This window comes from Portunus trituberculatus, chromosome 31 (assembly GCF_017591435.1).
Source record: "Portunus trituberculatus isolate SZX2019 chromosome 31, ASM1759143v1, whole genome shotgun sequence".
In the NCBI taxonomy this organism is placed as follows: domain Eukaryota; kingdom Metazoa; phylum Arthropoda; class Malacostraca; order Decapoda; family Portunidae; genus Portunus; species Portunus trituberculatus.
This window is the reverse complement of record NC_059285.1, coordinates 21,108,836-21,133,802: the sequence shown is the minus strand read 5'-3', so window position 1 is coordinate 21,133,802 and position 24,967 is coordinate 21,108,836. Positions and strand designations below refer to the sequence as shown.

General features: G+C 43.8%; 1 protein-coding gene across 1 annotated transcript in view; it reads right to left on the bottom strand.

Annotated features, from left to right (window-relative positions):
* The window catches only part of LOC123511100 (dynein axonemal intermediate chain 1-like), a 49,368-nt gene that overhangs the window by 5,762 nt on the left and 18,639 nt on the right, over positions 1-24,967 (bottom strand). Inside the window, exons 7-8 of the mRNA XM_045266713.1 lie at positions 19,740-19,864; positions 7,288-7,416 (exon numbers count right to left, since the gene is read on the bottom strand). Coding sequence (XP_045122648.1) covers positions 7,288-7,416; positions 19,740-19,864 — 254 coding nt within the window. The remainder of the gene's footprint in view (positions 1-7,287; positions 7,417-19,739; positions 19,865-24,967) is intronic.

Here is a 24,967-nt window from a genome sequence, read left to right as displayed (position 1 = left end):
CACAAACTTGGTCTGGCCACACCAATAAGGCAACTGGTTTCTGCGCGGACTTGGGAGTTTCAGCTGTTACTAACTTTGGGCAATTGAACTTAAAATGCCCTTTTCCTCGGCAGTGATAGCACGTAGGCTGGTAATCATACTTGGGAGTTCTAGGGGCCGCCTTTCCCGCCGTCCCATCCTTCGCAGAAGAAGGAGGGTGGGGCCTGGGGCTTTCCCAAACCCATCTTACTGCCGAATCCAGTATATCGCCTAAAGTGGCCTGGAGAGCCGAGGAAGAACTGCCACCACTCCTGGGCCTCCCTTAGGACCACCTTCCTTACGACTCCAACTCCCAGGCTGCTGCACAGGACGGTGGGCCAACACATAATCATCAGCCCATGTAGCAGCCTCCTTCAAAGTCCTAAACCTCTTCTCCCTCAACAGAGGTACCAGCTCCTTATCAGCAATATCAATGAACTGCTCCATAACTACTAACTCCTTCAAAGCCTCGAGAGAGTCAACACCCTCGCTTGCAATCCACCTCTCAAACACTTGCTCCAGTGAACGAGCACACTCGAGGTAGGAGTCACTTGCTCGCTTCCTCTTTCCTCTGAATTGCAAGCGATAGGCTTCTGGTCGCAGCTCATATGCCCGCAAGATGTCAGCCTTAAACTCCTCATAATCATCCAGATCATCAGCTGACATTTTATCATAAACTTCCAAGGCTTTTCCCTTGAGTTTATTCGCAACCAAGCCTACCCATCTCTCTCGAGACCAAGCAAACTCCTTGGCTTTCCTCTCGAAGCGAACAAACCATTCAGCCACTTTAGCCTCATCAAATTCAGGGACTAGCTGGAGACTTTGAACTAAAGTACGCTCTACACTCTGTTCTCCTCCTCCTACACTACCAACAACTCCAGGCGTACTTACTGCATGGCGAGTTCTCTCCCACTCCAACTCTCTATCTTTATCTGCCCTTTCTCTCTCCATCTCCAATCTCATCATCTCCATCTCTAGCCTCCTTCTCTGCTGCTAGTCTCTGAATTTCTCGTCTGTTTCTCTAGCCTCTCTGCTGCTAGTCTGTTTGACTCTCTCTCTCTCTCTCTCCGCAGCTAATCTCTTCAACTCTCGCCTCTCTTCTGCTTCTATCTCCATTTTCCTCATTTCCAGCTTCAATCGCAGTTCCTCCAGTCTGGCAGCTGACTGGACACTATCAGCAATACTGCTTGCTGGACTAGATTGTCGGGAGCCTCCCCTGCTTCCGATACTTCTGCCAGGGCTAATATATCCCACATCACCTTCACTGGGACCGCCACGTCCGTTATCATGAGACATACGTGCGTCTCCACTGACCCCACGCGCGGCCAACGACTCATCATACCCACGTGGTGAGTCACCGTGGTAAGTCTCTCGCCGGCTCACACTCGCATCCTCACCCTCCACTGGTGAGGTGAAAAGGCCAGTAACTCCCTCCATGGTGCTCACAGGGACTCGTTCTCACAAACAATAAAATAATATAAGTAATAATACCCCACACAATACACTACACCACTATAAAAGCACTTGGTTTATCCTGGCGAGGTCGCCACTTTTGTTACATACGCCACGGCTGCGGTTAACTGCTACAGCTCACTAGAGTGTTATTCTGGCAAAATCGCCAACTTTGTTACGGTCAGTACAGTGGGGATTATAACACTCCACAGAGTCCCCACTACTATAACTCACAGCCGTAACCCTCAGGTTCTTTCAAGGTCGCCAACAGTGTATAATTTCCCCCACTGTAAGGGAATCTCCTTAGCAACTCCTTCTCCTCCTGTACCCAACCAAGTAGAATTTATAAATGGTAGATGTTATGTGTAACAGGGCGAGGCCTTAATATCCCCTAGAGAAACCGCCCACAAGGACAATTCCACCCACTTCTCTATGAAGTATTAATGCCTCTCCACCCGCCTTGCCCACAGACTGTGATAAATCACAGACTGGGACAACACGCGCAGTATATTACTATACTATCCTACTACGACAAGTGCTTCCTAACACCTGTCAGACTGACACCCCTAGCCTACGACTACTACAATATATGATGTGTACAGCACATCCGGTGGTGTACACACAAGCCCAGACACCACCTACGGGTGACAACAGCCATACACGGAGTCCAGATACTCGTCACAGACAAGTCTGACGGACGAGAACTACGCACCACTGGCCGACATGAAGCCTCTCAGCATTCAATAGTGTGCGTGGCTACAACCACTACAATACAGCATACTACTGAAACTATACAGAAGATGATGGGGGCACACAGCCGCCCACCAAACCTCACTGGTGACTACAGCCACCAACAGCAACAACAGGACGAGACAATGCGTCTCTCTGCGCCGCCATCACGAGTGGACGAACGCACGAAAAGCAGCCAAACCAACTACACTTCTCTCAGAACAACAAGCCCGTTGCTCTACAGCCACGGTCTACCCAGTAGCAAGCCAGCTACTCAAGGAGGGCACAACTCCCAGACCGATGACTACTGAGTACCTCGAACACACAGCCCAGCAAACACGTCTCTACACTGTGCCCAGAGCGTACGTGTTAACTCCGCTGAAGACTGGCCAGTACTATAAACAGTATACTACTGATACTACACAACAGATGATGGGGCACACAGCCGCCCACCAAAACACACTGGTGACTACAACCACCAACAGCAACAACGGGACGAAACAATAACGCGTCCCTCCGCGTCGCCACACCTGAGTGGACGAACGCACGAGAAGTGCAGCCAACTTGCCGCGCTTCTCTCAGAACAACAAGCCCGTTGTTCTACAGCCACGGTCTACCGAGTAACAAGCCAGCTACTCAAGGGAGGGCACAACTCCCAGACCGATGACTAGTGAGCACCTAGAGAAGTCCAGCAACACGTCGCTCTCTTTACCCTGTGCCAGACCGACGAGAACCCGCGTCCACCTCAGCTGAAGACTATTCTGGTACTGAGGCGATGTTCGCAGGCACAACAAGATGGTGGAAACAAAGAGAGGGTGGTTGGCCGCACTGCGGAACAGCGACAGCCCGCGCTTTAGGCCGCCATACAATGGGCATATAATAAAATAATAAATTAAAGAGGAAACAAGGCAGTGCTCCTCACAATATATATATATATATATATATATATATATATATATATATATATATATATATATATATATATATATATATACACACACACACACACACACACACACACACACACACACACACATATATATATATATATATATATATATATATATATATATATATATATATATATATATATATATATATATATATATATATATTAAGAGTATAATAGGCAGGAGTCTTTCTCTTATACATGTTTCATTAAAAGTGATTGCTAATTCAGCATTTATCATTTTCTTTTAGATATTTTCTTTATATCTTATAACTTATTCTTGGACTATTTAACTTCTAAAGCGGAGCACATTGTCCCTCTACCCTTTCACAGAGATCTCCATTCTTGGAGATTTCAGTACTCACCACCAGTTTTGGCTTTCCTCTTCCTTCACTGACCATTCTGGTGAACTAGCCTCCAACTAATCAACTTTGCTATCCTTCATGACCTAGAGCAACTGGTTCAACACCCAATTAGTATTCCTGACCGTCTTGGAGACACGCCTAACATTCTTGATCTCTTCCTTACCTCTAATCCTTCTGCTTATGCTGTTACCCTATCATCTCCGTTGAGCTCTTCCGATCATAATCTCATTCCTGTACCTTACCCTGTTTCCTCTAATCCCTTCCCATGATCCCTCTAATTGGAGGTTCCTGTGGCGTTTTGCCTCTGCCAGTTGGGGGGACCTAATGAAATATGTTAATTTTCCTTGGAATGATTACTGTTTCCATGTGAGAGACCCATCTCTTTGTGCTAAACGTATAATAGAGGTGACAGTGTCTGGCATGGAGGCGTACATTCCTCATTCTTTCTCTCAAACTAAACCTTCTAAGCCATGGTTTAACACAGCCTGTTCTCGTGTTATTCATGATAGAGAGGTTACTCATAAAAAGGTACCTCAGCCTTCCATCTCGCACTTTATATTTCTGCCTGGAATCATGCCAAGTCTGTTCTTCAACATTTTTTTTATGTTATGGTCTAAAGCGCCTGTAGGCATAATTCAAGAATATATGAAGGAAGTGCTGATGAGCTTCCACCCATTATTAATGCAGGCAATTTTATTTATAGTGGTATCCATATTAGGACCCACATCAGCACCCAAGGGCATCTTTGGTGTAAGCACCTGGAACCTGGATATCATGGTGACACGTAGGTAACTATAAACCACTCAACAAATGGCATAGCTTCAAAGTGGTATGTCGTGGGATTCGAACCTACGCGTGGACGTCTGCCCGATCCCACGCACACCACATTATCCACTACCCCACCGCCTTGCCAAACACTTTTTCAAAAATAGAAAATGTCAAAATCTTTTAAACTCAAACTCCCCTTGAAATTTCTGACATCTTGCCAAAAACATCTCCAATAACTTTACTTCTTCATCTTTCCCTCCTTTATTTCATCCTGATGGCACCACTGCCAACTCTTCTATCTCTAAAGCTGAACTCTTCTCTTAACCTTTGCTAACAACTCCACCTTGGATGATTCTAGGTTCGTCCCTTTCTCTATCTCCTCCTCCTTACTGTTTCATGTATTCAACCAAAATTCTTCGTAATCATGTTTTCCATGACCTCACTGGCCTAAACCCTCGGAAGGCTTATGGACTTGAGTGGGTCTCTCCTATTGTTCTCAAAAACTGTGCTTCCGTGCTTGCACCTTGGCTGGCCAAAGTTTTTCAACTTTATCTTGCTAGAAGTTTGCTTACATTCAGCACCTTCCTAAAAAGAGTGACCGTTCTAATCCTTCAAACTTCTGTTCTATAGCTTTAATCTCTTCCTTGTCTAAAGTTTTTTAATCTGTCCTGAAAGAAAAGATTCTTCAACATCTGTCACTTCATAATCTTCTATTTGATCGCCAGTATGGCTTTCGTTAAGGTCGCTCTACTGGCGATCTTCTGGCTTTCCTTATTGAGTCTTGGTCATTCTCTTTTAAAGATTTCGGTGAAATTTTTGCTGTCGTGATAGACATATCAAAAATTTTTAGAGTCTAGCATAAAGCTTTGATTTTCATACTGCCCTCCTACGGTTTCTACCCTTCTCTTTTCGACTTCATCTTAAGTTTCCTTTCCGACCGTTCTATTGCAGCCGTGGTAGATGGCCACTGTTCTTCTCCTGAATCTATTAAGAGTGGTGTTACTCAGGGTTCTGTACTGTCACCCACTCTCTTTCTATTATTCATTAATGATCATCTTAACCAAAGTTCTTGCCGCATCCACTCCTACGGTGGTAATACCACCCTACATCTATCTACGTCCTTTCAGAGACGACCAATCCTTCAGGAAGTGAAAAGATCACGCAGGGACGCCACAGAAAGCCTGAATTTTTATCTTTCTAAGATTTCTGATTGGGGTAGAGAAAATCTAGTAGTTTTCAATGCCTCAAAAAGTCAATTCCTTCGTCTATCAACTCGTTACAATGTTCCAGACAAACTATCCCCTCCTCTTCAATGACACTCAACTGTCTCTCTCTTCCACACTGAATACCCTCGGTCTATTCTTTACTCATAATCTTGACTGAAAACTTCATATCTCATCTCTTGCTAAAACATCTTCTATGAAGTTAGGCGTTTCCTCGCCCTTCCAACTGCTTACTCTGTACAAGGGCCTTGTCCGCCCCTGTATGAATTACTCTTCGCATGTTTTGAGAGTTTCGCTCACACAGTTTTATTAGATAAGGTGGAATCAAAAGCTTTTCATCTCATCAACTCCCCTCCTCTGACTGACTGTCTTCAGCCTCTTTCTCATCGCCAAAGTGTTGCATCTCTTTCTATTTTTTATCGCTCTTTTCATGTTAACTGTTCTACTGATCTTGCTAACTGCATGCCTCCGGTCCTACTGCGGCCTCGCTGCACAAGGCTTTCTTCTTCCTCTCATCTCTGTTCTGTCCAACTCTCTAGCGCAAGATTTAACCAGTATTCTCAATCATTCATACCTTTCGCTGGTAAACCCTGGAACTCCCTACCTGTTTCTGTATTCCCGTCTTCCTACGACTTGACTTCTTTTAAAAGGGAGGTATCAAGATATTTACTCCCTAATTTTGGCTAACCCTTCTTAGGTTTTAGAGAACCAGCACTAAGTGGGCCTTTTTTTTATCTTAACGTTGTGTTGTCCCTGGCTGGCCTTCTCTCCTACATAATATATATAAATATAAATATATATATATATATATATATATATATATATATATATATATATATATATATATATATATATATATATATATATATATATATATATATATATATATATATATATATATATATATATATATATATATATATATATATATATATATATATATATATATATATATATATATATATATATATATATGTATGTATGTATGAGAGAGAGAGAGAGAGAGAGAGAGAGAGAGAGAGAGAGAGAGAGAGAGAGAGAGAGAGAGAGAGAGAGAGAGAGAGAGATGCATTTATTGGTAAGCTGGAATTAAAGGAATATTAGACCAAATTTTTCTCACCATATCTCTGCTTTAATAAATTAATTCCATTCAAACTGCAATGAAATTCTGTTGAAGAGAAGTGTATTATAATAGCCTCTATTATTCGAAACACCTTTACTTCACACATTTAGTACGATTTTCAAATAGGGTTTTATTTCATCTATTTATTGTTATTTACCAATAAAATCAATTTAATCCAATCTCTCTTACTAACTTAGGCTTTAACGCAAATTAAGACAAACTCATTTTTCACTAATAATTCATCTTTACTACCGAAATTAAGATGACTAAGGATATTTGTATTTTTTTTTAATAATCCAGCCTTTCTAACGAAATTAGGCTTTACATAGACAACATTTTTTTTTTATTTTTAACAATCTAACTTTTCTAACGAAATTAATCTTTAATGAAGACTGAGGCAATCTTTTTTTTTTTTTCTTGTAGAAAAAATAAGAACCCACCCGATGGGGGAAGTTCCTTTAAAAATCAGAGCAACACCTTAAGCACTTATTATCTGGTTAGATGCAAAGAACAACAGTTGTACCTTCATATATATATATATATATATATATATATATATATATATATATATATATATATATATATATATATATATATATATATATAAGTGAATAATACTATCGCTACAAGGTTCATCAAAGAAGTGTGATGTGAGCTTACCTGTGATACAGGCAATAAGTGCTTGCCGCTGCCTGTGGAGGAAGACAGCTGTCCTGGTCTTCCAGGAGGCCTGGCCTCGTACACTACCACTGTGCCGTCGGCCCAGCCTGCCGCCAACACACTCCCATACTGCGAAGAGAAATACATTGATTCTGATTTGTCGACTGTATTTTGTATCTGTAAGAAATCTATTTACATGCAGGTTACATACGATAACATCTGCTGACGTGTGCTACACTAATTAGACTATCCATTTGAGAGCAGCAACACTTTTGTAAGTATTACAAAGTAACTGGTTGTACAGAGTTAAAGTTCGTTTTATTTATTTTTTTTTTTATTCCGATATCCAGCACATCTGGTGTTCTCCAGAACGTCAGCTACTTTGGCGCTCCAACAGCAACAGTAACCTCCCAGTAAACAGCTTAGACTCACGAGCCCGAGCGAGAATGAGTCTGCCAACTTTAGCAATGCCAGGACAACGCGTTACCACTGTACTAGTGAGTTTTTTTATTTAGTTTTTTTTTTATGGCCTGGCCTAGAGCGCCTGTAAGTAACTGAAGAATATTGGAAGCACTGTTCAGCTTCCACCCATTAGTGGCGCAGGCAATTTTATTTATAATGGTACCTATATTATGGCCCATATCACCACCCAAGTGCATCTTTGGTGCAACCACCTAGAGCCTGGGTATCCTGGTAACTTTAAACCACTCGACAAATAGCAGTTTCAAGGCATTACTTGTACTTGGTGGGATTCGAACTTACCCGTGAACGTCTGCCCGATCCCACACTCACCACCTCCACATGGAAACATTTGGTAAACAACAATTGTTCCGTATATCAAACCTCTATGAAAAAAAAAAAAAAGTTAGAAATATGATCGGAGGAGCGGGAAGCAGACGCTTAAAAATCAGAGTTCATTTTTCCTCTCGCGTTCTTTTTTCTCATTTTCCTACAGCGCAGTCCGCTCCTCCGGTCACTTTCTTTTTCTTCTTTTTTTTCTTTTTTCTGTTCGCACCTCCGCTTGTGCTCCTTCTATCCGGTTGCACTCCGCTCTCTCCTCGCAAATGATAGGTGATAATGGTGAAGAGGAGCAGGAGGAGGAGAAGGAGGAGGAAGAGGAAGAGGAAGAGGAGGAGGAGGAGAAGGAGACATAACTTCCTGTGTATTAATTACTACTAACCTTGTTTATCCAAGAAATTCAAAAGAGGGAAAATCTCATTAAAATCTCTCTCTCTCTCTCTCTCTCTCTCTCTCTCTCTCTCTCTCTCTCATGAGTGTGTGTGTCTGTGTGTGTGTGTGTTATTCACCACGGTCGTCTGCTGGTCACCCAGCCAGTCTTTCCCCTACGGGAAGAGCTCAGAGCTCGTAGTGACCGATCATCAGGTAGGACTGGGACCACAACACACTCCACACACCGGGAAAGCGAGGCCACAACCCCTCGAGTTACATCCCGTACCTATTTACTGCTAGGTGAACAGGGGCTACACATTAAGAGGCTTGCCCATTTGCCTTGCCGCTTTCCGGGACTCGAACCCGGACCCTCTCGACTGTGAGTCGAGCGTGCTAACCACTACACTACGCGGTGTGCAATTCACCTCGGTCGTCTGCTGGTCATCCAGCCAGTCTTCCCCATTACGGAGCGAGCTCAGAGCTCATAAACCGATCTTCGGGTAGGACTGAGACCACATCAACACACAACACACACCGGGAAAGCGAGGCCACAACCCCTCGAGTTACATCCCGTACCTATTTACTGCTAGGTGAACAGGGGCTACATATTAAGAGACTTGCCCATTTGCCTCGCCGCTTCCGGGACTCGAACCCGGCCCTCTCGATTGTGAGTCGAGCTTGCTAACCATTACACTACGCAGTGTGTGAGTGTGTAAGTGTGTGTGCGTGTGTGTATGTGTGTTTCGTGCAGGGAACCGCGAGAGAGAGAGAGAGCAGCAGCAGCAGCAGTAACTACTACAATGCTACTGCTACTACTACTATTACTAAAATTACTATGACTACTACTACTACTACTACAACTATAACTAATGCTGCTGCTGCTGCTGCGACTACTACTATTCTACTAATCAATCTTCTTGTTCTTCTTTTTATTCTTCTTATTATTATTATAATTGTTATTATTGTTATTATCATTATTACCGGAAATGTCTTTCCTATGAATAAAAGGCTTCTATGTAGGCAACTTTTAGCCAAATAACTCCTCCTGTCTCTCTTGTCCAAGGGTGAGGGATGGATCCTTGGCCCTCTCTCTCTCTCTCTCTCTCTCTCTCTCATGGTGGTGTTATTACTCCTTTTGCTGCTGCTGCTGCTACTAGTACTAAGGGGGTGGGGTGGGCCAGGTCGGCATCTAGCAGCCTGGCGGCGGCGCCGACGGCATCGGCCGGGGGGTGGCTTAGCAGCCACAAGTCTTCCTCCATGAAGAAAGTATGTCACTCCTGGGTTACCAGTGTAACTAACCACCCTGTGAGGAATCCCACCCTTCATGATGCTCAAACGTAAGACAAGTCCCGCCATGTTTTTTTTTTTTTTTTTTTTTTTTTTTTACGTAGGGAAGAGGGCCAGCCAAGGGCAAAAAAAGAAAGTTAGAAAAAAGCCCACTTGAGCGCTGGCTCTCCAAAGAGTACAAAAAGTGCCAAAACCGTCAGCCAGAATTAGGGGAGCAAATGCCTCGATACCTCCCTCTTAAAAGAAGACAAGTTGTAGGAATTCGGAAATACAGATGCAGGGAGGGAGTTCCAGAGTTTACCAGTGAAATGGATGAATGATTGAGCGTACTGGTTAACTCTTGCATTAGAGAGTTGGACAGAATAGGGATGAGAGGAAGAAGAAAGCCTTGTGCAGCGTGGCCGCAGGAGGAGGGGAGGCATGCAGTTAGCAAGATCAGTAGAACAGTTACCATGAAAATAGCGATAAAAGATAGAAAGGGATGCAACATTTCGGCGGTGAGAAAGAGACTGAAGACAGTTAGTCAGAGGACGGGAGTTGATGAGACGAAGAGCTTTCGATTCCACCCTATCAAGCAAAGCTGTGTGACTGGAACCCCCAAACATGCGAAGAGTACTCCATACAGGGACGGATAAGGCCCTTATACAGAGTAAGCAGTTGGAGGGGCGAGAAAAACTGGCGGAGACGCCTCAGAACACCTAATTTCATAGAAGCTGTTTTAGCAAGAGATGAGATGTGAAGTTTCCAGTTAAGATTATGAGCAAAGGACAGACCGAGGATATTCATTGTGGAAGAGGAGACAGTTGAGTGTCATTGAAGAAGAGGGATAGTTGTCTGGAAGGTTGTGTCGAGTTGATAGATGGAGGAATTGAGTTTTGAGGCATTGAAAACTACTAGATTTTCTCTGCCCCAATCGGAAATTTTAGAAAGATCGGAAGTCAGGCGTTCCGTGGCGTCCCCGCGTGATCTGTTAATTTCCTGAAGGGTTGGACGTCTCTGAAAGAACGTGGAAAGATGTAGGGTGGTATCATCAGCGTAGGAGTGGATAGGGCAAGAAGTTTGGTTAAGAAGGTCATTAATGAATAATAGAAAGAGAGTGGGTGACAGGACAGAACCCTGAGGAACACCACTATTAATAGGTTTAGGAGAACAGTAGCCGTCTACCACAGCAGCAATAGAGCGGTCGGAAAGGAAATATGAGATAAAGTTGCAGAGAGAAGGATAGACGCCGTAAGAGGGCAGTTTTGAAATCAAAGCTTTATGCCAGACTCTATCAAAAGCTTTTGATATGTCTAACGCAACAGCAAAAGTTTCACCGAAATCTTTAAAATAGGATGACCAAGACTCAGTAAGGAAAGCCAGATCACCCGTAGAGCGACCTTGACGGAAGTCATACTGGCCATCAGACAGAAGATTGTGAAGTGACAGATGCTTGAGAATCTTCCTATTCAGAATAGATTAAAAAACATTAGACAAGCAGGAGATTAAAGCTATAGGACGGTAGTTAGAGGGGTTAGAACGGTCACCCGTAGGCGAACTTCCAGCAGGAAAGAAAAGTAGAAGTCGATAGACAAAGTTGGAAGAGTTTGGCCAGGCAAGGTGCAAGCACAGAAGCACAGTTTTTGAGAACAATAGGAGGGACCCCATCAGGTCCATAAGCCTTCCGAGGGTTTAGGCCAGCAAGGGCATGGAAAACATTATTACGAAGAATTTTGATTGTAGACATGAAATAGTCAGAGGGAGGAGGAGAGGGAGGGACAAGTCCAGAATCGTCCAAGGTGGAGTTGTGAGCAAAGGTTTGAGAGAAGAGTTCAGCTTTAGAGACAGAAGAGATGGCAGTGGTGCCATCAGGATGAAATAAAGGAGGGAAAGATGAAGTGAAGTTATTTGAGATGCTTTTGGCTAGATGCCAGAAGTCACGAGGAGAGTCTGAGTTTGAAAGAGTTTGCTAAGATCTATCAGGCTGGATTCCTCCTAAAACTATGCTTTGCCCAAACTTAGTTATGAAAACTAAGCGTTATTACTTCACCTAAGGGATAAGCAACAGAGTGAATACCTTTTTTCCTGGTTAAGTGGCAAAAGCAATCACAGAGGTCATTACTAATTATGATTACATACAATTTCTCGCAATACAATATGTTACAATAGTATTGGTGCGCGTGTATGTAAATGTCTGTTATGTGCAAGTGTGAGGGGGAATAAAGAGGGAAAGGTGTAAGTGTTCTGTTTGTGAACGAAAGCAAAAGATGTTAGTAGGGAATAGACATAGTTTTAGGAAAATGTGTGAATTGTGACATGAATGAGTATGGAAGAAAATGGGTGTGTGTAAGGGCACACTACAGAACAAGCAGGACATGGAACGTTGATATATAGACCGAGAGGAGCAGAGACGTCCACAGGAAAAGCAAAGACACATTTGATAGGATAGCATAGCACGTAGCTGGCGAGTAGGCAGGTGGCCAGGAGGACTCAATCAGATAGGTCATGCAGGACAAAAAGTCAACTCCTTATCCTGTGGCCACTACTTTGTATTATGGTATGCAGCGTCTTAATAGTACAAAGTGTAAATGTGACACGTAAAGGCGGATTAACAACAATTGCTACGTATATATAATAATGAGAAAATAATAATAATAAGTAGTATAGTATGAAATAAAAAGGAAGACGAAACTTTGCCAGGAGACGCATGTCCAAACCCCGAGGCTGACGTGGATATGACTGCTTTGAAGTGACCGGGATAGCTTGCCAGGTAGCTCATGACCTCTCTGGAAGGCCCACGTTGCTGGCAGACCTTGATGATAAAGGAAAATATCTGATCTCACTCCACATGCCTGGACAGGACAAACGCCCGAGGCGAGTGTCTTTGTCCCAGGGCATCACATGTTGGGAAGTCCTACCACAAACATGTACTCGTTAAGTCTATCACAAACAAGACATTTGAAACGGAGATGAATGCAGCTCGAATACTGTGGAATTGTTTTCTTTTGCTGTACATAACTTACTACCATTAACAATAAGCTCTTGGAAGCACTACCGGAAACGCGGGTATATGGTAACCTAACGCAGTTGAAGAAGAGAGAAGAAACAAGAAAAGAAGACGAATGGAATCCCTGAAGATCCGCCACCGCAGCTTGTTTCACCTGAAGATCTGCCACCTCAGACTTTCTCATATGAAGGTCTACTATCCCACACTTTCTCACTTGAAGGTCATCCTAACGTTCAGATGATAGGAAAGAATTGTAAAACTATTAAATCAGAAAATTAAGGTAATCTATTGAGAAATATGATAAAACCCAAAATGTGAACTAATCAAAAAATTGATAAAACGCAGGAATAAGTGAACTTCATAAAAATGTATGATACATTAGACTTGTTATTAACGTAATCTGAGTTCTTGATATGGTTATGTAGCAATATGCTTACATAACTTCTTGAAAACATTTGTTAATTGCTCATGCCACATAATTTCCTTTAGGTAGGTCTTTCTTGTTCCTATACCAATAGGATTAAATGTTTTTTGTGCTTGCTCTACTACGCCTGTCTACAAATTTAACCGAATACCATATGCTCTAGACTCGTCACTGATCCCCCACCTCGACCTCTCTAACCTGAAGATCCGCCATCCCAGATTGTTTTCCCTGAGGATCCACAATCCCAGGCTTCCTCATTAGAAAATCCACTACCCCACACTGTCTCACCTTAAGGTCCACCACACGAAATTGTCTCACCTGAATATCCGCCACCTCATATTATCTCACCTGAAGATCAAACACCAGATTGCCTCACCTGAAGATCCACCCCAGATTGTCTCACCTTAAGATTCGACGAATGAATGAAAGAAATAGAAAAACTAAAGAAGAAAGAGAAAATAGACAAGAAAATTAAAAAAAAATCCAGTACCAATACAGTTGTCCTGACCAACAAGGAGGAAGGTAACTGCAGCCAACGGGACACAGACGGTAATACACACAATTGAACCTCACCAGGTTTCCCCCCGTATGCCATGATTATATATCGATTGACTACCAAGGGAGACAGCAGCTCAATTAGCCTTGCACGATCTTCCTTCTCCCTGACACGAACCCTCTACCACGGATCACAAGACAGACGTACTAATAAGTACTGAAATCCCGTGTCATCTCAAACCCTAACACTGTGTGTGTGTGTGTGTGTGTGTGTGTGTGTGTGTGTGTTTCCTCTCCTCCGGCCTTTCTATTCAACTTTTTTAAAGATATGATAAATCATATTATCATAGTGACTTCACAGTTGAGAGAGAGAGAGAGAGAGAGAGAGAGAGAGAGAGAGAGAGAGAGAGAGAGAGACACAGAGTGCACACACACGCACACACACACACACACACACACACACACACACACAGAGAGAGAGAGAGAGAGAGAGAGAGAGAGAGAATGCGAGAGTGCGTACACACACACACACACACACACACACACACACACACAGAGAGAGAGAGTAGTGTACGCCCATAATGGTAACACACCGAAAAATTGTGAGGACAGAATACAGTTCCGGCAAGGTATTTAGAATTATCAATTACCCCGGGATGCTAGTAATTAGTTCTTACCTTCCTGTTGTAGGTAAAGTCACTTGGTTGTTTCTGTGGTTTTTCAGGTGAATATCAAAGGTGAACTTGTATTTATCTATCAATATACTTAAGATTAAATACACAGATCTGGAGAAGGGTGTGGCGTATACAGGACAACCTGTGTCTGTGCGTTCTAACGCGTTACACCCCGGGAAGCTGACTAACTAGGGAGCCGGGCTCAAGGCAGGCTTGCTGCCTTCAAGACAGCAGAAATATGAGTGCGTTTACCACAGTCACTACACATTAGTATATCAAAGATTATAGTCTTCTAATAACATGAATTACGCAGGAAAAATAAGTTTATGACTTAGATTAATACATGTTAAAATACATTACATAAAGGACAAGCATGTAAATCACTTATAATGTAGATGCAACCGATTAGTTATCGATGGCAATAAATAGGTTATGGAAAGTTCCATTACTCGTATGACGTAGGGTGGCGTGATCCTGTCAGCTCCACCAGTCTTTATCTTGGGCCTTAGATGTCAGCCGTCTTTGTTCTGAGGTGCCACACTCGTTACCTATTCTTATACTTTATATTCTTATACCTGGGTGACAGGGATGTGTACACTTGTGATGAAACCCAGCAGCTGCGCCATGAGGCCAACATAGACACAAGGGTGCTGTACGAAAACGGAGATATCGAGGAATCACCTGACACTCTAGTACGGATGACGTCGACGCTCCAACCTTCAGTGAGGACGTAGATAACGAATGACGGGAGTATTGGCGATGGATAAGGAGGAAGTTGTACCCCTCATTTTACGCCTAAAACAAGGAGTGATGGAAAACAAGAACACTATCTTGTCACTCACACTATAGCATGACTGGATAATAGAGAAAAAAACTCAGGTAATGGATATTTTAGAATTCATCGAAACAATAGGCGACACGAGAGATGCTGACGCGAGAAGGACCACTAGCACCATAGCTTCCTCCGCCAACGCGTCATGGATATGTGAGTCATGGGTGAATGTATACAGCTCATTGGAGAGGTGGAAACAATGGTGGGAGTCTGATAACACGAAGCGCCTTCCTCTCAGCCGCCACCAATACCTCACCCACCTCTGTTTCTCCTACCCCAGCCAATAACGGTGACCTCCCCAACTCCACCTCGTCTACAGCCTCCACATCAACCCCCACGCCACCACAACACAACAACCAGGCAGCAGTTAGAAATTCCACAAACATGTAAGGTGGAAGGAGGCAACAACCTCCAAAAAAACCCTAATGCGGGTAGAGGAGCGAGAACACCACACGGAAGATCTTCACCTGCCAACCAAAATGCTTCCCCCTCACCTTGGCCGCACCATTCCCCTCCCTCATCCCGAGGCCGAAGAAATTGTGAATACTGCATACGTCTAGGACATTTGAGGGAAGAATGCTACACACGTGCAGCAGACGCCAGACAGGAAGCCATCCTGAGGAGGGTATTAGCTGAAAGGAGGAGAAATGGGTTTCCCCTTCACCCAAACCTCCAAACTCAAGCGCCATTTCGAGATGAACCTAGATGGCAACACAGGCAATGGGAGGAGCAGCCAAGGTACCAGCGGGGATGGATCCCGGCCCCCTGGGAGGGGGGTATTAACAACAACCCGCCACTGCGCAGAAACATCAGCAACGCCCCTCATATCAAAGTGTGTCTGCCAACGTCAGAGGGCTTCGTAGCAACGTTGGGGATCTCTCTCATAACTTTGTCTTAAGACAAAAAGCTGACATTGTGGCAGTAAGTGAAACGTGACTGAATGACTTATGGAACCATCATTCAGGAAGATAAAAGGATATACCATTTGAGTGAGGAAGGACCAAGAAGGCAGAGCTGGTGGAGGTATGTTTTAAAAATTACCTCCAGACCCAAGAACGGTCAGTAAACCTTCCTCAGCTGATGGAAGCACTATTCTTCCGAATAGTGTTGACAGACAATAGTGGCTTGCTGCTCTGTTTATTATACCGCCCGCCCACGTAAGGTCGTTTCTCACTCTACTTCCTGTCAGAGGAACTGGACAACTTGCTCCAACACCATGGCTGCAAGAATGTTCTCATCGTGGGAGATTTAAATTTCCACCTGGAGCAGCAAGTATAACACAATTTAGTGACAGTGTTGGGCCTAACCAGCCACGTCACATGCCATACCCAAGAAAAGGGAGGGCCAGTGTTATCAGACCTTCCTGAGGAAAGAATATCGTGTCAGCAGCTGGGTAAAGTGGAGAGCCCTGACCACCATGCCGTGCTGACGAACATACAGCTGCACGTGGCGAGGGAAAGAGCTGCACCTTGAACCAGGCCAGATGGTAAGACATGAGGGACGAACTGACAGCCACTGGCTGGCAGGCGACGCTCACGGGAAAGGCAGAGAAGGCTGGCACCGTCACCTCACCCCTGGTCGCCCTACAAGCCCGTCATGTCCCTCACCGCACTTACCTCGCCAAATCTTCAAAGCCCTCATGATTCGGCATTCGTTGCCGGGAGGCTGCCAAGGCCAAACATGAAGCATGGAGGAGATACAAGCAACGTCCCTCACAACACAACCCTCACCTTACAGCGAGCTGCTTGTAAGAAAATGACAGCCACCTCCAAGTAGGCGAGGAAGCACTGGGAACAAGTAATAGAAAACAAGCTCACCGGCCCAGGAGTAGGTGAAAAGACGTGGTGGACGTTGGTCTAGGAGAGGCAAGGGTTGATGCGGCAGGACAGCGTCTCCCCCTCACTAGGAAGGACGGATCCACTGCCATGAGTAGTGAGGATAAGGCTGCCCTCCTGGCCAAATTATTTGATGACAAGATGCAAGTAAGAGCCCCACCCGGTCCTCTCCTATGTTACCAAGGGAGATAACTATATTGAACTCTACTACTACTACTACTATTACTATTACTACTACCACTACCATCCACGAATCCGTCTCAGGTGCACAGCTTGAGCAGACGCCATCTGGACTGAGTGAGGTCACTGGCCTGGGCTCCGGCTACCATGTGGGCAATCAGCACCGAGACTTCAGGACACACACACTGACCACATGACAGCTCGTCCCGTCACTGTTACTGCCGTGTATCCATAATAAATAGCAGACTACGAACAGCTCTAGTTTACTTTTCCATCTGTGTCCTGGCTACACTTTCAGGGTCACCAGTTGTAGTATTCACTATTTAGCCAGGACAGAGATGAAGAAGTAAACCAAAGTTGTTCATAGTCTGCTGTTTATTATAGATACACGGCAGGAACGGTAACGGGACGAGCTGTCGTGTGGTGAGTGTGTGTCCTACTACTACTACTACTACTACTACTACTACTACTACTACTACTACTACTACTACTACTACTAGTAGTACTACTACTATTACTACTACTATTACTACTACTACTACTACTACCACCATCTACTATTCCGTCCCAGCTGCACAGCTTGACCTGACGCCAGCTGAACTGAGTGAGGTAACTGCCCTGGGGCTCCGGCTACCACGTGAACAGTCAGTACTGAGATTCCGAGACACACACATCACCACACGACAGCTCGCCCAGTCACCGTTACCGCTGTGTATCTATAATAAACAGCATATTACGAACAACTCTAGTTTACTTCTCCATCCATGTCAAGGATACTATGCAGCCCATACCATCACCACAGAGCTGACAGAAAAAACACTCGGGAAACTGGACGTGGGGAAAGCTACGGATTCAGATGAAATTAGCCCTCGAGTGCTAAAACAACGTGCCAGCGCCTATTGCTGCCATATTTTCTTCCTATCTGGCAGAAAGTGGCTAACATCTTGGAAAGAGGTATATGTGGTCCCTGTGCACAAAAAAGGGTCCAGGTCTGACCCCAAGCACTACAGATCCATCTCCCTGCTGTCTGTGATGGGTAAGGTGCTTGAGAAGCTGGTGTCATCAGTCATACGACACCAACTGGACGAACACCAGTTTCTCTCACCACACCAGTTCGGGTTCCGGCCAGGCCGATCTACCTCAGATTTCCTCCTCCTCCTCTCAAAGGAATGGCAGGACACCCTTGATGAAGACCTAGACATAATTTCGATCGAGTGTGGCACGCCGGCCTTGTGGCTTAGCTCCAAGCCAAGGGCATCAACGGTAGTTTCCTGATGCTACTCGAAGATTACCTCTAATGAAGAACACTTCGGGTAGTTGTCAACGTGCGGACCTCATCTCCCACCAGTATTGGAGCGTCAGCTCCACAGGCTCAGTGCTGGGCCCAGTCCTATGAAACGTGTACATACATTGACGACTTACTGCGCCAACTCTCTGCAGCCAAGGCCTACGCCGACAACTGCACAATTTCCCTCTCTTACTGCCGTCAGAACAGCCAGAGCGCCATGGCCAACATCAGTCGCCAGATGAAGGCAGCCGAGGAGTGGGGAGAGGCGTGGCAAGTCACCTTTGCGCCTGACAAGACACATGCTATGGTCGTCTCACGAACCTTTGCCACTTCATAGGCCGCGGAAGGACAACTGCGGTTTGAGGGTGAGCAGCTGTCTCTCCAGATCCTGGGAGTCATGGACCGTGAGCTGCGCTACGGCACCCTCATCACTTCTGTAGCCCGCCAGACCTCATAGCGTGTGACATTTCTCCACATGGTAGCTGGCAGTCTGGACCCGCAGGGCATCTTCACTCTCTACAAGGCACAAATACGTCCCTGTATGGAGTATTGTGCCTTGACATGGATGTCCAGCGTCCCTACCCACACCAGACGCCTTGACGCGGTACACAGACGTGTTCTTCCTCTCCTATGGTAAGGCGAGGAGATCGCGGCCAGTATCACGTCACTGAAACACCGGAGGGATGTAGTAACCCTGACGATGTGCCACAAGGCTTCGGTGAAGCACACACCTCACCTCACCGCCTCAGTCTGCCGCCACCGCCCCCCCTCCCCCCCGCCTTTATCCCCGGTAGAACGACGAGGCAAGCAGGAGCAGGAGACCAGAAGATGGTGGTGCCTCGCTTCCGTTCCTCACAACACCAGCTAACTTTCAAAACTAGGGCAGTGAGTCAGTGGAACCACTTCACGGTGGCCACGCCTATGGTAATGGATGTCTACGCATCAGACGAAAGTGGCTGCCAATGTCTGGTGTTGTGAAGTGAAGTGAAGTGTGCGAAATTACTCAATGTGATACACTAATACAGTGATGTGAAGCAAGACGTTTAACTCAAGGCACTTTAGGTCTAGATTTACACACTGTATAGTAGCTCAATTGAAAACTGTAATTATGATGTTTAAATAAAAGGAGAGAGAGAGAGAGAGAGAGAGAGAGAGAGAGAGAGAGAGAGAGAGAGAGAGAGAGATTAACAACTTCAGTGTTGTCGAAGTGCTTTCACCGGAAATTTATTTATTTTGATTTGACTCGTGCCGCCGGTCACCCGAGCCTGTATATGTACTTACCTGAGGATGGAAGGACATGCATGTGACACCGCACGGTGCCCGGAACACTCTCTCTGGTGTGGAGGGATTTTTAAGCGTGTAGAGGCAAAGCATTCCTCCACCTACTGACCCGCCCCCGCCCTCATCTAGAGAGAGAGAGAGAGAGAGAGAGAGAAAATATTATCAATGTTTGAAATATTTAAGGAACATTTTATTAACTAATCATTTGTTTATTCTATATCTTATGCCAAGCAAAACGAGCGAAGATAACAAACAAATTATATGACAAGTTTGTTTATTGACATAACTTTAGAGGATTTGGTTATGAAACACTGAGTGAAAGAAACATAGTTAAAATTTTCTCTATTGTGATGTAATTTTCTCGTTTAAGAGTAAAAAGATATGTTTAAATCATTTTAAATAATTATGTATGATTACATTCGCTGGTGACATTTGGTCCACTCAGTGCATCGCCAATAGGCTGATGCGAGGCACCGCATGAAGGCAGGGTTTAATAAAACTATAAAGTAAGGTAGTATGTGTTTGATGGAATAACACATGCATCTAAAACAAAGAAAAGAAAACCTATAAATCATTTCAAGTATATAAAAGTGCTCTGATGGCTGATGGATTAATGTTACCAAAGCGAAAGTCGAGATTTGCTTGGCATTATTAATCACAAGGATATGTTCTTTGTTGCAGCGCCATTAGGGGTAATATCATAGTCTTAGTAGTAGTAGTAATACTATCTAGTAGGACGCGTCAGGCTACGTAATAGGACAGTCTTTAGAGATGTGGCACGTTGCTGATATAGTTTTTCTATTATCATCGTTATTGTTGTAGATGTTAGCATTCTTTCTGAATGAAGTTTGGAGACAATACTGTGGCACCAGCCGCATGAGGTCAATATGGATACGAGTCACGGTCTCCATAAATAAATTAATAGATAAATGAATATTCACAATCCCTCGTCTATTACAAGGTTTAAAAAATGATAGTGTGAAATATTCAATTCGCTATGTGAAATTTCTACTCAGATTAGTGAAGGATTACCTATTACTCGAGCTGTTCACTGCAAGGTAATGCTGGGGTCACATTTTCATCGACTACGATGGCCTCGACGGTCGTACAAGCCATTTTTCTGAGATTGCATTCGAGCGCCGTAACAACTGGCAGCAGTTCAGTTCAACAAAACGAAGGACTTACGACATCGGATCCTTGACGTAAGATGACGTATATCCCTCGTACGATAACATACGTCATCGTAAGACACCCACAGCGATGACATACGACGTACAAAAAAAATGGAAACAACCAGAATTTGCGACAAGGTATGCTACGCTAACGATGTCGGATGATGTCTAATGATGTCGAACGATGTCAGAAGATGTCAAATGATATCCAAATAGACGCATCTGACAAACGGACGATGACGCTTTGTATTCGCTTGACGACGCAAGAGCATAACATAACATAACATAAATAATAGGATAACAAAGGGCCACCAGGGCCCATCTAGGTTATCCTGTATCAGTCGCACAGCGACCTCGTCATCAGTACTTAAAGATACACTTACATTACACAATACATTATATACTAATTCTAAATATTTGGTCCATTAACAGGGCTAAGTCCTGCAGCGAAATCCTCTACAATTTGTGGTCCCCATACATGGGGATCATGTCTTGTTTAACTATAGTAAATTTCTAATAAAAACTATCATGCAGTGCTATACATAATTATAAATCTAATAAATTTAAGTGCTTATCTAATCTGTTTTTAAACATTGTCAAACTAGTGCTATTTACAACCGTCTCTGGCAATGCATTCCAGAAGTCTACCACCCTATGACTAAAGAAATATTTTCTTATATCTAACCTGCAGCCTTGCTTTCTAATCTTCCTGCCATGATTTCTAGTCCTATTTCCCTCCTCTAAGGTAAAGAAAGATCTCACATCTATGTAGTTTGTATCTGAGAACATTTTAAATAACTCTATCATATCCCTCTTATACATCTCCTCTCAAATGAAAACATGTTTAATTCCTTTAATCTATCTCTATACTCCAGGCGCTTTAATGCTGGTATCATCCTAGTTGCTCTTCTCTGAACTGCTTCTAACATGTTGATATCCTGCCTATAGTGGGGTGACCAGGCCTGTATGCAATACTCTAAATGGGGCCTAACATAGGAATTATATAAGCTACGCACCACTTCCTTACTTTTATAACTAACATTTCTATTTATAAAACCCAGGATCCTATTTGCCCTATTTCTTGCTTCTAAACATTGCTTTGAAAATTTCATAGTCCTGTCTATCACTACTCCTAAATCCTTTCCTTCCTCTACTGCCTCTAGCCAACATCCCTCCATCTCATAGTTAAAGTTTGTGTTGTCTTTACCTAAATGCATAACCTGACACTTTTAGAATTAAACTCCATCTGCCACCTGTCTGCCCATGCTATCAGCCTGTCCAGGTCTCGTTGTATTCTGTAATTGTCCTTTTCACCCTGTACTGCACATGCTATCTTAGTATCATCTGCAAACTTTGATACTTTGCTACTAATTCCTATATCTAAATCGTTAATGTACACCAAGAAAAGAAGAGGTCCTAGCACTGATCCTTGGGGTACCCACTAACCACTTCCTTCCACTCAGACATTGCCCCATTTAATACTACTCTCTGTTTCCTATCAGAAAGCCATTCACTAATCCAATCAACTAACCTACCCCCTATCCCATGTAGTCTCAATTTGTACACTAGCCTCCTATGCGGTACCTTATCAAACGCCTTGCTAAAATCTAGATATATAACATCTATGCTATTTCCATCATCTAACTCCTTGGTAATATATTCTAAGATATCGAGCAAATTTGTAAGACAGGACCTCCCTGATCTAAAGCCATGTTGGGTATCTCTAATTAATCTATTCTCATTTAAATGCTCCCAAATACTACCCTTAATGATTTTCTCTAGTATCTTACATACTATACTAGTTAAACTGATCGGTCTATAATTATTCGCATCATCCTTCCTACCTTTTTAAATATTGGAGTAACATTAGCTAACTTCCAGTCCTGAGGTATCTCAGCAAACCTAAGTGATCTTTCAAAGATTAACTTAAGTGCTTCAGAAATACTGTCTACACCCTCCCTAAGTACTCTGGCATGTAGCTCATCAGGACCACTAGCTTTCCTATCGTCTAGTTCAAGAATAAATTTCCTAATAATTCCCGGTTTTATATCAATATTTTCTAAAGCTCTTAAACTACTCGTCGCACTGTTTGTAACAGGATTTCCTATTCTTTCCCTAGTAAATACTGAAGAAAATTGTTCATTCAATAATTCTATGTCTTCATTTTGATCCACTACTACACCATCTTTTCTGAGTGGTCCAATCCTATCCTTATTTCTTTTATCACTGACCTTGTAATAACTATATAATTTTTTGGGATCTTTACTCCCAGCTCTAGCTAGTTTTATCTCTGCCTGCCTTTTACTTTTTTTTTATAACCTTACTCAAATCATCTCTGACCCAGAATGACCCCTTGGAAGTATATATAGGGGTCCAAAGCGTTTTCTCATGTCACATCACCCCACAGCATCGAATCTACACATCTTACCATGAGTCTCCTAAAGTAAATCCTTGTCCTCGCTGACACGGAGCCACATCTCGCCAGGGACATCTTGAGGATGGAGTCTGCATACTTCAGAGGGCTTTATGAATACAGGATGATCATGATAATAACACCGATAAAACGTTTCTCTCTCTCTCTCTCTCTCTCTCTCTCTCTCTCTCTCTCTGGTGTATATTTTCACCACATGCGGGTTCATTTACTTAGAGTAGGTACGTTAACGAAATATGCCGCTTGGCAACTCGAGGCAAACAGCTGGGCAGTGCACCAGCTGTTCTCTCTGTTCATTCACTGGGGTACGGGAAGAGGGAAGGGATGATAGGAAAGAGATGCAGTGAGACTAAGAGCTTCCCTTCTGTCCGGCGGTGGTGGTTGACGAGGTCACGTCGCTGGCTCGCCACATGCAAATCTTCCTAATATTCTGACTCCCCACTGCCGTGCCGTGGAGCGTCTTCATCCTCCTTTGCCGTATCCTCGTCTTGGTGTTGCTGCTGGTGCTGCTGCTCCTCCTGGCTCCTGCTGGCCTTCTTGTGGCACAGGGTATACGTCTACCTTCGTGGGGCTCTGAAGGTGGATGTTCACTCCTGGTGTCGGAGGCGGCCTCTCCATTCTCATGTCCAATGGGCCTGCGATATTCAGGGATGTCGCAGAGATCTTACGACGAAGATGGGACATCATACCCACGCATGCCCTACCTCTGTCCCATCGTCTTCGGTGGGTAAACCATCTTGAGAGCATGGTGTGAACTGGGGCTATTGTTTTTTTAAACTGGCGACAGCGCACGAGCGGTCACACTGGTCACGACGATTCTAGCGACAACGTCAACATTTTCGTGCGCTTCTGCCAAACGTATATTCAAAGACCAGTCGTAACTTAATATTTTAACGATTCTTGACTCTTTCGATGTCGAACGATGTCGTTAGCAGCACGTACGACGTCCTATCTCTTTATAACGCCAAAGTATGTCATTTAACGTCATCGTACGCCCGATGAAATGGCTTTACTTGTCGTGACTCTCTTCCGGACAGTCAAATGCATCCCTCGATTGTCGTAATGCTTCTACTATGTCTTGTGACATCAAGGCCATCTTACGACATCGTACAATATCGTCACGTTAACGTACGACTTGACTTAAGATATCTTACAACAGACCAAAAACCGTTAAAATGACGTCATTGTTGCCGGCGACAGCCCTCCTACGACCGTCGGGGACGTGGTAGTAAAAAACACAAAAGCTATACAGTAGTGTGATCCCAGCATTACGACAGGCCAATAGCCGTTAAAATGACGTTATTGCTACCAGCGACTGCCCTCCTACGATTGTCGGGTGTGTCGTACACAAAAAAAAAAAAAAAAAATGAATAAAAAATCAAACCCTGTAGTGTGACCTTAGCACAAGGAAGATATCCGGAAAGAGGCACACAGTATTAGAATATGAAAATCTACAAGTCAGCACTTCATCAGCTTTCTTCTCTCGTTTTCAAACATGTTCTGGATTTCTATTTCTTCATTTCTCCCACTGTTGTTTTACATAACTCAAAGCTTTTATTGATGACTAAGATTTCACCTGTATATTGTTATATCTTCCTTCTCTTTGTTAGCCTCACAATTCACCC